The sequence below is a fragment of the Lithobates pipiens genome, unplaced genomic scaffold (genome assembly GCF_037356315.1).
Source record: "Lithobates pipiens isolate NorthernLeopardFrog02 unplaced genomic scaffold, aLitPip1_a1.2 Scaffold_1, whole genome shotgun sequence".
NCBI classification, from domain to species: Eukaryota; Metazoa; Chordata; class Amphibia; order Anura; family Ranidae; genus Lithobates; species Lithobates pipiens.
Genome location: NW_027507685.1, coordinates 23,719,717 through 23,736,108, shown reverse-complemented (window position 1 = coordinate 23,736,108; position 16,392 = coordinate 23,719,717). Strand labels below are relative to the sequence as shown.

Genomic DNA, 16,392 nt, shown 5'->3' with positions numbered 1-16,392 from the left:
ATACAGCTCAGCTCCAGCAACACAAAACCCTGAATCTAAGATTTGTTATGCTCCAAAAATAGATTCTAGAATAATAGCTACTCTGCACAAAGTCAGAATTCCAGGATAAGATACATCTCATCTCTGGGAGATAGTTCATGGATTTGCTTCCTAATCACACTCATAAAACATAAGACAGAAGGCTCCGATTGACTTTTTGTTGGGTTATGGATTTTCATATTCATGCTATAGAGATTTTCTTTATTTAAAAATTAATGCAAGACCAAATGCTTTCTGACAGAGATACGTTATCCCACATACATGAAGAAACCATGTCCAACCACTGTCCCCCCCCCCCTCAGGTAAGACAGTGCTGGATCTTTTATGCCATGGCTCTCTCAACTTCTTCCATAGCGGGTACAGTACATCACAAAATTGTCTGGGCTTGCATGTTTGTGCATCGCTGTGCTTTTCCCTTTACCTGAAGGCACCTATAAGCCCTTGTACACACGGTCGGAGATTCCGACGGAATGTGTCCGATCGGACCGTTTTGTCGAATATTTCGACTGTGTGTGGTCTACATCGGACTGTTTCCGTCGGAGTATCCGACGGACCAAGTTTTCCAAAATTTTCAGACAAAATGCTCCGATCGGACATACTCCGATCATGTGTAGAGAATTCCGATCGGACAAAGTGCCACGCATGCTCAGATCAAATTCCTACATCAAAGCTATTGGCTACTAGCCTAAACATAGTCCCGTCGTAACGAAATAACGTCATCACGTCGGATTTTCCGACAACTTTGTCCGCCCGTGTGTATGCAACAGTTTCGGACGAAATCCGCCGGACAAAATCCGACGGATTTGGTTGTCGGAATCTCCGACCGTGTGTACAAGGGCTAATACCTTAACATCTAAGCACTTACTTAAGCCTGGTACACACAATGAGAATATCGGACGAATGATCGTCCTTTTGGTTTTTTTACATGCTAGTCTCATAAAAAAGGTGAATAGGTTAAGTTGTGAAAATTTTCGTAAGACAGAATACAACTTCCCACGATGATGTAATGTAGTGTATTGTATTGTATTCTTTTGTTTCTGGGTATGCATGAACACTCATTTTTTTTACAGATGAGAACTGTACTGATTAAACAAAAATCATTCGTTCTGGTATTGTGCAAGAAAAAATTCTGTGCTTGTTCTTTTGGATAATTTTGCATGCTCTGTCATGATTGGCTCTTGAAAGCTGTGTACTAGCGAACAGATTTTCTAATGATCACTCCAAAATATGTATTTTTTGTCTGATTTTCTCATTGTGTGTACTAGGCATTGGAGTGAATGTGTGGACTTCTTGTCTTTGCTTCTAAGGTCTACCCAGGTCTACAGACTAGGAGCCTGCAAAACTATCTTCAGAGGTCCCCAAAATACAAATGCACATATCAACAGCTTCAGTGGTATTTCCCTGCTTTCTCTCACCCCCTGCCTTACTATTAGCCAAACGGTTAACATTTGTCCTTTACCCCTGTTTTGGTGACAACTGTAACATTTTAAGATTTCCAATTTTTGTCCCTGTGACAGTGGCAGTGGTCTCCAGGATAGAAAGAAAGAATGAATATCAGCAGAAACACAGAAAGCACTAGAAATCTTATCGTTTTGAACCCTTTATGAATCCACCCAAAACTTGAAAAAAGTTTTGGCTTATGTTCCACTTTAGTGGTTTAAAATTGTTTAAAGACCTACAATGTTTGTTGATTGTGCTGGCATGACCTGACCACTCAGGTTCATGTATTGTATAACATCAGGTTTCAACATAACCATACATACTTGGCTCAAAAAAAGTTGATACAGATCCTGCCCATTTTTTTTGTACATTGGCGTGTTAGTACAGTAACTATATAATTAATATATAATATAATTATAAATTAAAGTGTTTAATGTGGCAAATTTATTAGTAATTTTCCAACTTAGTGTCTTTATATGAATGGTGGGGAAACAGAGGATGAATGGGCAGACAATCTTCTGTTAGTAAGAACAACAGCCAAACCAGGTTTGCAAACCTATTTCAACAACTATATCCCCTAAAGCGGTCAATCAGGAGATGTCCGGTACCTGCCGATTGCTAAAGATAAGAGGTGTGTGATGTCTATGCGTAGCCAGAGATGGTCCAATAGTTAAAGGCTTTTAAATATTGCTTGCAATTTTTTTTGGTTCTTAGCAACAAGAGAGAAAATAATCTGTTATTAATTGTTGGGTTTGAATTTTGACTGAACTCTCTTAACTGGTTCAAGGATGGGCCAATATCACCCCATCATTCTTTTTTGGAGATGTCTGTCAGTTTAGGGCAAGTGGCATCTTAGGCCATTTCTAATTGCAGGCACTGTGTCAGCATTGGTGAATAAATTGGGGAACATGGGTATAGTGCCTTACTTTAGAGTCATGACTCCAATGCTGCATACACACGATCGGACTGGTGGACAAACCTCCAGACTTTGAAGCGGAGGTCCGCCGGACTTCAAAACTAGTGGACCTGCCCACACACGACCAGACTTTTCCGGCGGACTAGGTGCGGTGGACAAACCGCCGGACTATGGCCGGACTTTTGAAATGAACGGCCTTTCCCACACATGGAGGAAAGTGCATTCATTTTGAACGCGGCTCCAGGTAGGCAGGACTAGCGAAGGAAGTCAATGTGATTGACACATCTACGGCCCCGTCACCTGGTATGGACTTAAAGGGGAAGCCCTGCGCCGAAAAAACGGCATGGGGGTCCCCCCCAGGTTCATATCAGACCCTTATCCGAGCACGCAGCCCAGCCGGTCAGGAAAGGGGGTGGGGATGAGCGAGGGCCCCCCTCCTGAGCCGTACCAGGCCGTGTGCCCTCAACATGGGGGGTGCTTTGGGGAAGTTGGTTGCTGGGGTTTGCGGGCTGGGGGCTTATTATTTAATAAGGGGCCCCCAGATACCGGCCCCCCAGCCTATGTGAATGATTATGGGGTACAATATACCCCTACCCATTCACCTGGTGAAAAAAGTGTAAATAAAACACAACACAAGGTTTTAAAATAATTTATTGCACAGCTCCGGGGGTGTTCTTCCGTCTTGGGGGGTCTTCTCGCCGGACTCCTCCGCTATCTTCTGCTAGCTCTTTTACTAGAGGAGGAGCTCGGCTTTCTTATTCTTCGCTGGAAACAGGTTACATTCCTGGGCTATGTCATTTCCACTGCTGGTTTTTCGATGGACCCAGAGAAACTTTCGGCAGTCCTACAGTGGCCTTGACCCATGGGTTTACGTCCTCTGCAGCGTTTCCTGGGTCTTGCCAACTACTATCGGAAGTTTATTCATAACTTCTTGTCTCTGTTCAATCTCGTGCGCATTATTCTACGCTGCTGCCTCTTCTTCCGACTTCGGGGGTCTTGTCCCGCTCTTCGGGACAAGGTGCTTTTGGGGTGGGGAGGCCGCAGGGCCCCCTCCTTCCCCAAAGCACCCCCCATGTTGAGGGCACACAGCCTGGTGCGGCTCAGGAGGGGGGCGCTCGTCCCCACCCCCTTTCCTGCGTGCTCGGATAAGGGTCTGATATGGACCTTGTGGGGGACCTTGGGGGGGACCTCCATGCCGTTTTTTCGGTGTAGGGCTTCCCCTTTAAGTCCATACCAGGTGATGGGGCTGGCGAGGTGTCAATCTTGCCGCCGAAGGCTGCGACATGGACTTCCTTCGCTAGACTTGTCTACCTGGAGCCACGTTAAAAATGAACAGACTTTCCTCCGAGTGCGGGCAAGTCCGTTCATTTCAAAAGTCCAGTGAACTAGCACACAGATGGCCAGATTGTCCACCAACTGCAGAGTCCGGCGGACAATTTTGAGTCAAAACTTCTTTCTAAGTCCGCCGGACTTTTGTGGGAAAAAAGTCTGCTGGAGCCCACACACGGGTAGATTGTCCGGCAGACTCTGGTCCACTGGACCAAGTCTGCCAGATAGTCCGATCGTGTGTATGCGGCATAAACCAACGCCATGATTGTGATTGTGATTGCAGACGTATTGGTGTACTATAGTAACAACACAGTTGAGTACAGTCTGTGATACTTTATTTCCACTAATATAGACTATCAGAAATTCTGCCAGCAAAAAGTCGGATGTGAGCTTTTGATCAGAAATTCCGACCGTGTGTATGCTCCATTGGACTTTTGCTGGCAGAAATCCAGCCAGCAAAATATTGAGCGCAGGTTTTCTATGTTTCGGTCGGAACACGTTCCTATCTGAAAATGCGTTAGCCTGTATGCAATTCATAAGCGCAAAAAATCACGCATGCTCGGAAACAATTTGACGCATGCTCGGGAGCATTGAGCTTCATTTTCTCGGATCATCGTAGTGTTGTACATCACCGCGTTCTTGGCATTCAAAAGTTCAGAGAACTTTTGTGTGACCGTGTGTATGCAAGGCAAGCTTGAGCAGAATTCCATTGGAAAAACCATTCAAGTTTTTTCTGACGGAATTTCTGATCGTGTGTATGGGGCATAACAGTTACATTTTCAGGACCAGTTTTTAGGGACTGTCCTTTCTTCTAAGGTCCACACAGTAGAAGAGAGTACTGCTTCGATCATAGAAGAACGGGGTAAGCGATGAAAACCTGTCCCAAAAAATAAAAAAGTATCATGGACAGTGTGATTTTTTTTTCAATCAATTTTAGAAATGCAAATATTTAAAGTACTGCTATCACAAGAAAAATAGCCAGGCTGCTAATACTGGTCTCCTTCAAATGATAGTTTCCTAGGTTAAGCCAAAGTAATGCCGCTATAGGTGAATGACCAACTCTCACATGTTGTTAACTGGAACCAAGTGTGCTGCACAGCTCTTCTGTGAGATTCAGTAACATGCACAAACCCTGAATATTGCTGCACTCATTGGTATCTTTATTCAAGCATTAAGCATTAAAATTACATCACAGGTATGACAGGAGTATTAAAAGGTGAGGCATTTCGTGCTAAATTCAGTGCTTACTCCTACTTTCCTAGGCTAGACTGGCTTCAATAATAGTAGCCTACAGGATTCTCTCATGAGAGGTGCACGTTAGGCAAGCTCTTAACAAAAATGTATTGACCAAGCTTGTGTAATGTTATTCAGTATGAATACATCATAGGACACAGAGCCTTAAGTATTTACTTAGTGGGTTATAGCTACCTTCAGTTTTTGTAGCCAAGCAATATAAGCAATATACTTAAACCCCATAAAAGAAGAGGGGCGGGACCTCTGTGTCCTATGATGTACTCCAAGAAAAGGATTTTACGGGATTATAAAAATCCTATTTTCTTTATCGTACATCATAGGACACAGAGCCTTAAGTATTTACTTGTGGGACGTCCCATAGCAATGCTACTTGAGGGGAGGGAGGCACAACCCGTAGGGCACCCCCAGACCTTGAGGACTTGTACTGCTGCCTGCAGCACACTGCGCCCGAAGACGATATCCTCATTCCTTCTTACATCCAGCTGGTAACATTTTGTGAATATATGGACCGAAGACTTGCAGATCTGAGCAAAGGAGGCCTGGCGACGCACTGCCCAAGAAGAACCGCTCTGGTTGAGTGCGCCTTAACTTGAATAGGGGGAATCTTACCGCTTAAATCATAAGTTTGAACTATAACTTGCCGAATCCACTTAGCAACAGTGGATTTTCGACGCTGCCTGTCCTTTTTTAGGACCTTCTGGCAGAATAAATGAGACATCAGTCTTACGAATCTGAGCAGTTTTCTTTAAATAAATTTTAACTGCTTTCACTACATCAAGACAATGTAGTGATTTTTCTTCCCTGGAACATGGCTTTGGGAAAAACGATGGCGGGACAATATCTTCATTCAGATGAAAGCCTGAAACACCACTCTGTCCTCATCAATAATCAAATATGGCTGTTTACAAGAAAGAGCAGCCAATTCTGAAACCCTCCTTGCTGAGGATATAGCAACCAAAAATATCAGCTTCCTAGTCAGAAGGACTAAGGGAACATGCTGGACTGGTTCAAATGGCGGTTTTTGTAACACTGACAAAACTAAATTCACCCCACCCCAAAGCACCTTGTCCCCATGTTGATGAGGACAAGGGTCTCTTCCCGACAACCCTGGCCATTTTTTGTCGGGGTCTGTGGGCGGGGGGCTTATTGGAATCCGGGAGCCCCTTTAATAAGGGGCCCCCCAGATACTGGCCCCCCACCCTATGTGAATGATTATGGGGTACGATGTACCCCTACCCATTCACCTGGTGAAAAAAGTGTAAATAGAAAAACACAACACAAGTTTTTAAAATAATTTATTAGACAGCTCCGGTGGTCTACTCTTTTTCCATCTTGGGGGTCTTCTCACCAGACTCCTCTGCTATCTTCTGCTCTTTTGCTAGCTCTCTTACTAGCGGAGGAGCCCGGCTTTCTTCTTCATCGTCGCCGCCGCCATCCAGGGGTCTTCTTCCGACTTCTGGGTTTTGTCCCGCTCTTCGGGGGTGTTGTCCCACTCTTCGGTTCTTCTTGCTGGGCCTCCGCTATCTTCTTATAGCTCTTTTACTAGCATTGGCCCAGTCTTCTGTCACTGCCTTCTTCTCTCCCTCTCTTCTTCTTCCTTGCAATGTTGACACGACGCTCTCTCTGGCCGCAATGGCAGGGACGCGTTGTGTGGCGACTTATATAGGGACAAGGGGCGGGGGTCACGGGTGATGTCCCCGCCCCTTACGATGTCACAGCCCCGGAGGATGCTGGGACTGTGACAGCATAAGGGGTGGGGGTCACCACATGACATCACCCGGTGACCCCGCCCCTTGTCCCTATATAAGTCCGCTCACAACGCTTCCCTGCCATTGTGGCAGAAAGAAGAAGAAGAGAGGGAGAGAAGAAGTGAAGAAGGTGGCGGGGACAAGACCAGGCCAATGCTAGTAAAAGAGCTATAAGAAGATAGGCCCAGCAAGACCCCGAAGCCGAAGAAGACCCCCGGACGGCGGCCACGAACTCGGGGTAACTCAAGACAACAGGTTTTTGCGTCTCCCATAGAGGGTTAGCCCAGTTGCATCATCCCCAGTTATCCAGAAGGATAAGCCCCTGGTTTGGGTTACTCTTTCTTGGGCTGAGTCATCCATCGAGATACAGGCTCTAATCGACTCTGGGGCTGCAGGCCTGTTCATTGATGCTGCATTTATTTCGCAGCACTCAATTCTGCTGCAGCTGCGTGACACTCCACTTGCTATTGAGGCTCTTGATGGGAGACCTTTACAGCCTGCCCATGTGACTCATGAGACGGTTCTGTTGTCCATGGCTGTAGGGGCTCTTCACCATGAGATAATCCAAATTCCAAGTTATTTCCTCACCCAGGTTTCCACTGGTTATTGGTTATCCTTGGTTACAGAGGCACAACCCCTCTTTTGATTGGCTCCGTGCTGAGGTTCTCTCCTGGTCACCACAATGCAGTGAGACATGCTTCCTGAAGGTATCCAAGGTCCTGTGCACCTCTTCACTTCCCTCCCTGCCGGAGGAGTACCGCGATTTTAGCGATAAAGATCAAGCTGGTAGTTTGCCTCCACACCAGTCTTATGATTGCGCAATTGACCTTCAACCTGGTGCCATACCTCCTCGTGGCCGGCTTTACCCTTTGTCAGTCTTGGAGGATAAAGCCATGGAGGAGTATGTTGCTGATGCATTTTTTCGAGGTTTCATCCGCAAATCCTCGTCTCCTGCTGGTGCTTGTTTCTTCTTCACAAAGAAGAAGTGCGTTGAACTGAGACCTTGGGGTCTCAATCGTGTCACGATTAAGAATGCCTACCCGATTCCATTGATTACAGAGTTATTTGACCGCCTCAAGGGAGCAACGGTTTTTACGAAGCTTGACTTGAGAGGGGCATACAATCTCGTGCGCATTAAGGAGGGCGGCGGGTGGAAAACTGCGTTTAATACCAGAACAGGCCATTATGAATACCTGGTAATGCCTTTTGGCCTTTGTAACGACCCGGCAGTTTTCCAGGAATTTATTAACGATGTCCTCCGACATTTGTTGCAGTTATGTGTGGTGGTTTATCTTGATGATATCCTCATATTTTCCAAGTCCCTGGAGAGCCACCACACAGATGTCTGTCGTATGCTTCAGAAACTAAGATAGAACAATCTCTATTGTAAACTGGAGAAGTGCGAGTTCCATCGTAAACAGGTTACATTCCTGGGCTATGTCATTTCCACTGCTGGTTTTTCGATGGACCCAGAGAAACTTTCGGCAGTCCTACAGTGGCCTTGACCCATGGGTTTACGTCCTCTGCAGCGTTTCCTGGGTCTTGCCAACTACTATCGGAAGTTTATTCATAACTTCTTGTCTCTGTTCAAGCCGCTGACTGATATGACCAGAAAGGACGGTAACCCACAGAGTTACAACAATTTTCCTCCACTTCCAAGTCGGAGTCAGTTCCGGTTCCTACGATTCCTCCTGATCGTATCTTGGCTACGGTTCGCACCAGTCTTACTTTTCCTTTGGGTGACAAAATTCTTGCTGCTCAGGTCCATGCTCCCCCTGAGAAACCTTGTGACCACTGCTTTGTTCCAGAGAGTCTGCATACTGCTATGCTCCAGACTTACCATTCTCCCAAGGCAGCTGGCCATCCTGGGAAGAATCAACTCATTTGGGCCATTGCCCAACAATTCTGGTGGCCTAGTCTACGGGCTGATGTTACTGCCTTCGTAGCTGCCTGTCCTGTGTGTGCTCAGAGTAAGACTCCACGACACCCTCCAGTGCGCCTCCTACAACCCATACCCAATGGAGACAGGCCCTGGGCTCACCTGTCAATGGATTTCATTGTGGAGTTGCCCAACTCCCAAGGCAACACTGTTATCTTTATGGCGGTTGACCGATTCTCAAAGATATGTCATTGTATTCCACTTAAGAAGTTGCCTACCTCTAAGGAACTGGCTTCCATTTTTGCTTGGGAGATTTTTCGCTTATATGGGCTACCCAAGGTGATTGTCTCGGACAGGGGCAGTCAGTTTGTCTCCCGGTTCTGGGGAGCCTTTTGTGCACATTTTGGAATCCAGCTTGCGTTCTCTTCTGTGTATCACCCGCAGTCTAATGGGGCTGTAGAGTGAGCCAATCAGTCCTTGGAGCAATTCCTACGTTGCTATATTTCTGACCACCATAACAACTGGTCAGACCTATTACCATGGGCAGAGTTTGCTCACAACAGTGCCTTAAATTCTGCCTCCCGATTGTCTCCATTTACCAACCTTTGAGATGGGCATACTAGGAGGAAGGTCCAATGCGTTAAACCGAGGTGCAAACTTCAGTGAGGGAACACGAAGCCGGAGGTTGCGAGACGACAGCCAGACCCTGTCCACCAACCTTCCAAGTTGCCTGACTCGTTTGTTCCGCAGAGTATTCCTGCGTTAGAGGAGCATCTCCGTGGTCTACGTTCCACTTGGTTACAAGTCCAGGAGGCTTTGTGTCATGCTAATGATAGGTACAGACTCTGTGCTGACTGCAGACGCCTGCCTGCACCTTCCTACCAGGTTGGGGACAGGGTCTGGCTGTCATCTCGCAACCTCCGGCTTCGTGTTCCCTCACTGAAGTTTGCACCATGGTTTATTGGGCCTTTCCGTATCCTTTGCAGGATTAACCCAGTGGCTTACGTGTTGGACCTTCCTCCTAGTATACGCATCTCAAATGTGTTTTTATGTCTCCTTATTGAAACCGTTGGTCTGTAACCGATTTACCACCTCGGTGCCACGCCCTCACCCTATTCAGGTTGAGAACCATGAGGAGTATGAGGTACAATCCATTGTTGACTCCCATAGGTTCCGTGGGGGCATACAGTACCTGGTGCATTAGAAGGGTTACGGTCCGGAGGAACGCTCCTGGGTTTCATCCTCAGATGTACATGCACCTGTCCTCCTCCGCTAGTTCCATAGACGGTTTCCCCTCAAGCCCGGTGGCCCTCCGAGGGAGAGGAGTCATTGAGGAGGGGGTACTGTCAGGGCTGGCTTAGCCCTTCCTTCTCTGGGCTGGCTGCTCAGCTGTCGGCTAATTGCCAGCTCTCATCTCTCTCCACAGTTACCAGCTATTCCTGATCATACTCGTCTGACCTGCCTACTTAAAGCTGTCCAGCTCACTTCACCTCTGCCTTCGCCTTCACGTCACAAGAAACCATCTCCTGCGGTTCTGTTTAAAGACTGGCTTGCTGACATCCCTTCTGGCTCCTTATCCTGCTTGCTGTTGCTCTACTTGGATCCCTGACTTCTGGCTTGGCGGATTACCCGATCTGGTTATTGAACTGTGGCCTGGCTACTACTCGATTCGGTTACTGGACTCTGGCTATGCTTTGACTACGCTTTTTCTATTTACCTTTTTATTTTTAATTAATAAACAAGTGTGATTTAATTGTACTTCTTTCTCGGTCTGATTCCTGGTTTCTGACAGCAGAACACATCTTCACTCGTGCCAACACCTTTTGGCTCCATGCACACTGAAGCTGATAAACTGCAGTTTATTGCCGTTTGGGCGTTTTTTGTAAAAGCCCATAAACTCCACTCTATGTTAGCCTATGTGTCCATGCACACATGGACGTTTTTCAGCTTTAATGAGCAGTGGAGTTTATGGGCTTTTTTCTGAACGCCAGAAATTCGCGTTCAAAGTGCCGTTTTTCAGCGGCAAAAAACGACAAACGCTCATTAACGCTCATTAACGCTCATTAACGCTCGTTCATTAGTGTTCGGCATTCTATTTTTCAATGCATTGTGGGATTTTTGGAGTGTCCTCTGTGTATTTTTATAAAAAACGCCCATTAACGCTAACGCTGTAAAACGCTCATTAACGCTAGTATAAAATGCTGTTAAAAGCAGGTTTTTCAACCAGCGTTTTCTGCCAGCAATCTGGCGTCCAGAAATAGCTTTTTTGAGCTTCAGTGTGCATGGAGCCTTAGACACTGGCGAGGAGGAGGTTATATAGGGGAGTCAACTTCCTGTATTGGGTGTGCCAGTGTCAACACCTGAAGGTAGCTATAACCCACTAAGTAAATACTTAAGGCTCTGTGTCCTATGATGTACGATAAAGAAAAAAGAGAAGGTAAAGAGAATATGGATGGTATGCTGTCTATGGCCAGCTTTAGCCTGCACATGTATAGCCCTGCATACTATGCGTAATGAATTTTACAGAAACAACAATCATAAAAGACTGCCCCTGTTGCCGAGAGAATGATACTAAGGTGATTGGCTTGTTAGAATTATCACCTTACTCCTTGAACTTTTCTTGAAGAAGCGATTGGTATACCTCTCCTTCTGTACCTGGAAAAAAGCCAGCAAATTCTTCTCTAGGTGGGAAGGCTAGGAATGTCCTCTCAAGCAAACCTTTTTGAGAGAATGTTGCTGTATGAAGATATTCTATTTATGAGATTTTTATCTGGTCACAAGGGGAAAGCATGAGAACAATCCATTGTGACATGTACAGTGGCAGAAGTATCCAGCGAGACAGGCAAGCCTGTGCATTAGTAAAAACAAACTATGTTGTGTTTTATTCTATATCCCCAAGGCATAAGGTCAGCCCATAGCACTCAAAGCTTTCAACATCCTTTTGCCAGACACTTCTGTTGCGTATGAGCACAGAAATGCATTTCATGACTTCTTTTTTATTTTATGCATAATTACTGAAAGTTTAAAACTGTCATAAAACTTAAAACCAACTTTTAAAAGTAAGCTGTACTAAATATTGAGTCAGATGACATGCAGGAAAGTCACAAGTGCCTGTGGTGATTTAAGCTTACAAACTGCAAACTAAGAATGCTCCGATACCATTTTTTTTACAATTATTATTATTATTCAGGATTTATATAGCGCCAACAGTTTGCGCAGCGCTTTACAATATGAGGGCAGACAGTACACTTACAATACAAATCAATACAGGAGGGATCAGAGGGGCCTGCTAGTTAGAGCTTACAATCTAGAATGAGTACACGTACCGATACTTTATTTTTTTTGTACTCGCCAATACCAATTACCGATACCTACTGCAACTGTTTTGTTTTAACCTCAGCTGTCAGCAATAGTACAAAGCATTGAAAAGTTATTTACAAATTAAATAAATCGAGTTTTTTAAATTTAGCGCTTTTTCAATGTGAAATGTGTAAATATATGTTAATATATATGTGTAAAAATATTCACTAACAAAGCAAATGAAAAAAGTGTGTAATTGTTTATCGTTTATAAAAGAGATGTGAACAAAAGAAAAAAAAAGCAGGAAAATAATAAATAAAATGGAGGAAAATAGGGCATTAATTAAGGCTGATTGGAGTAAATTAAGGGTTATTAAGGGGTTAAACAGAGGAACATTTGTTCATCCCTTTGATCAGCAGATGAAGAAACAGAAATATACAAAAAGAAACAATATTTATTTTTATTATAGTGTTTCAGGGCTGAGCAATGTTGGTAATAAACATTGCCGGCTGCTTCTTTTTTTTTTTTTTTTTGACAGCTTCAATTACCGAACTTCTTTAACACTGGGGAGACCCACTGACAGCTCAAAGAACCGAGCCTGAAAGTATCAGTTTCAGGTATCGGTGCATTTGCACAAGTACCGATACTTGTGCAAATACTTGGTATTGACAACGGTAGTAGTATAGGTGCAACCCTACTTCAAACGATAGAAAAAAAAAATAATATTATTCATTAATAACTGTACTGTTTGCTTTAAAATATGTTCTGCTATACATTGAGTTAGATGCAAGAACCACCACCAGGGATTTGTGCTAAATTAAATATAAATAAAGGACCCTGCTAAGTATTCAACTACAATTGTAAGTTGTAAATTAGACTTAGTGTTTTACACTTCCACAATCTTCTGTATGAGAAATGCTTTTCCTGAGTTTATGAAAGTTGAGCAGATTTAAACAGGCATAAAATCCTCATCTCCAATAACTAAAAGCAGATCTGTTAGACAAACTGTATTCTTAAAGCAGAACTTTATTTTCTCAATCAACATTGTCTTTTTTTTTTTAATCCTTATGCTGCTAGCACAATTCACCTAAGATTTAACTATTTTCGCACAACATTCAGTTCGAAAAATGGATGTTGTGTAAATCTTTGGTGAAAAAAATTGTATGTATATTGATCCATCAAAACCATTCAGCTTATTCTTTAAATGTTTTAAAGAGGAAGTTGATTATAAAGCATGAATAAAATTACTAAACCAATACCCTCTCCCAGATCCCCATTGGAACCAGAAAATTAGTTGCCAACAGTTGAGTTGACAAGTATATAAACTAGGTTTTATCATGCTGTTGATAGATTTAGGCTGGATTCACACCTATGCATTTTTTGTGCTTTTTGCATTTTGCATTTTGCAGATTTGCACTACAGAACTGAATAGGTGTGAATCCAGCCTTAGGTTTAATTTACACCTATCAGGTGAATTTTGCGTTTTTCAAAACATGCTTTTGATCCATTGAAGTCTATGGAACCAAAAACCAGAAAAAGTCTGTCACCCTTTCTATAAAATGCACAGATGTGAACTACACCCATAGGAAACCATGCTGCAGTGTGTTTTTGCAAAACTGAAAATGCTCTAAAATATGCATAGGTGTGAACCAGGCTAAATGCATGATAGTATGCATCTGGTGAAATTTGTAAGGGCAGTCATAGATTCTGATGATCCTTAGCCACACTGAATTTCAACATTTGGTACAGATTGTTCCTAGCCATCAGTAATTGGGACTTTTAAGACTCTGAAATATATATGTTTTATGGGCATTTTTACAATTTGTCAACTAAATTTTCAGGCTGAAACTTAACTGTGTGTTAAAGGAAGTAACAGTCACATCTACCTTCTAGGTTGCACACACTAAATGGATGGTATATATGTGTAAACTCCTAGGAGCACCAATGCAAGTTTTGGACTGTCCTCCACCAGCATTTATCAGATTGCAGTGGAAGTACAAGAAAACAATCCCTCATAGCTGAAGGGGAAGCTCATTTGTGACCAGAGCATTGGCACAGTTGGCAGCGTCCCCTTGGCCATATGATCTGATCTGTTTGGGATCACACAGGGCTCTATTTAGCAATCCATTTATTGAAGAATCACACAACTTTCATGCAATTTTGTCATGGAATATTTAAAAAAAAGAGCAAATCTTGGGTGATACATTGATAAATAGATGCTCTATACCAGTGGTCATCAACCCTGTCCTCAGGGCCCACAGGCCAGCTTTTATGTATTACCTTGGGGAGATGAGGACTAGAATACTGCGATCACTGAGCAGCTAATGGTATCACCCGTGATGTATTTCAGTTATCTTGCAAACCTGGCTTAGTGGGCCCTGAGGACAGGGTTGATGTCCATTGCTCTATACAATGATGCTGTCCACTCAGCCATGACAAACAGTTTTCCTGCACCACTGCAAATTTAAACAGTGTAGTGCAGGGCAGTAACGTGATGACGAGGGGGATGCGGGAACCAACTCAGCACACTACAAAATAGATATCTGCTCACAGCTGTGACTAATGTGCTTCACATTTTGGTGAATTATGTCTAATCTGCTTGATTACAAGGATGTTTATAAGCTCCTTTAACTGGGTTGCATAATGCCATTGTAACATTTTTGGCTTTTAAAGAGAGAAATGGAGAGAGATAGACATACAGTCAGATACATAAACTGTCACTAAAAAAATATGTTAAAGCAAGGTCACATCTTATCGCTAACAATGGCAGGGTTAATAGACTTCAAAATAAAATGCCACATTTATATCTTAAAAGCCATCAACGCTGTGCATCTTCCTCTGCTGAAGTTAAATGTTTTTAATAAGCATGTGCCAGTGAATGAGTTTATTTGCATCTACAACCGCCTTATGCAAAAGCCATGCAGAAATTCCAGGTCAAAGAGCTGCCTGTCACAACTGGAAAGAATTTGTTTTAAAGAGTTCACTGAAAACAATAGCAAGGCGACAGGCTTTAGTACAGTGTATCATTAATGCAGACACAAACTAGTAGCAACAACTCAGAAGCAGACAGACAAAATAGCATCCTTCAAGGAGTTAATTAGCACTTACCATAATGTACCATGGGAATGGTCTGATTGCCAGTGCTGGGGGGTGCGTTATAGATCACCACTGCCTCTGCACCATTACTGGCAGCTAAGAGTATCTTTTCCGAAAATGTGCAATTTCCCCTTTCGATTAGGGCAATCCAGGGCTTTGTCTTGGTGGAGAATTTGCTGCCGAGATCACAGGCTTGTAAATTAGGTGAAACAGGGATGCCTACAGTTCCTTGAGCACCAGCTATACGCGAGTTTAGTCCATACAGGCCACACTCACAGTACAGTATTACAGTGGAGTTTTGCTGGGGATTAAAATAGGATAAGTTCACATAGGCATTGGATTCCACGGTGCCTCCACCTTTCACCTTTAATAAAAGTCTTAAAATCAGGAGCCAGTGGAGTGTAGATTTAGTCTTCCCGGTCATATCTTCATCTGTGAAACTTTAAAACAAAGATGTGCAAAGAGATTTTTATAGAATGATTAGTGTTGAGTGAGCACACGCTCTCCGCCAGGTATAATCTTCCTCTCCTGCAGGCTGGAGTTTCACTTCTGTGTAGGTAACTGATACCGCTTGAAGCAACATAAACCTGGGAGGTGACATTCTCCATTCCACCTGCCTTATCAAATAAACCCTTGACCAGAACAACCAGCCAAGTTGACTTTAATGTAAATAAAAGCCTTTTCAGAGGACAGTGTCTGCTCTCTGCCAGCTGCACGTATCTATTCAAAGAGCACATCTGTATGCAGAATTGTGGAATCAACTATTTTTTTCTTTTAAAGGTTAAGTAAATTGTATGCCAACAGCCCATTAAGGAGTAATCTCAACTATTTATTTTTTAATCTAAACTGTGACCACATAAAATGACCTTAAAGAGGAAGTAAACCCTGATGGGTTTACTTCCTCTTTGATTTCCTGCAAAGGTAAAGCATAATGGACTACTATGCATCGCATATTAGTCCATTATGTGTCACTTACCTGACACAGGAGCCAGCGAAGTTACCGCTGTCCCCTGTAGTTCAGAGCGTCCATCTTCTTGGTGGGTCACGCTGCTCCGGCGCTGTGATTCGCCAGAGCCGGGATGACGTCACTCCCGCGCATGCGCACGGGAGCCGACACTCGCGGCATATCGCCGCTATCTGCAGCTTGCCCAGTGCGCCTGCACGCCACTGTCTACAGCACATGCGCCGTAGACAGCAGTGGCTGTCTTCGGGTAAATATCTCCTAAACCGTATAGATTTAGGAGATATTTCTTGGACCTACAGGTAAGCCTTAATCTAGGCTTGCCTGTAGGTAAGAGTGGTTTGTAAGGGTTTACAACCACTTTAATCGAGTGTTAAAAATAAACATGATTCTCTGTGTCTAAAAGAAAAAACACGTACAGTCTGTAAAA

General features: G+C 43.8%; 1 protein-coding gene across 1 annotated transcript in view; it reads right to left on the bottom strand.

Annotated features, from left to right (window-relative positions):
- The window catches only part of RNF128 (ring finger protein 128), a 176,286-nt gene extending 160,733 nt beyond the window's left edge, over positions 1 to 15,553 (bottom strand). The window contains exon 1 of the mRNA XM_077485122.1: positions 15,014 to 15,553. Within this exon, the coding sequence (XP_077341248.1) occupies positions 15,014 to 15,425 (412 nt within the window). The 5' untranslated portion in view covers positions 15,426 to 15,553. The remainder of the gene's footprint in view (positions 1 to 15,013) is intronic.
- Positions 15,554 to 16,392: the final 839 nt, after the last annotated feature.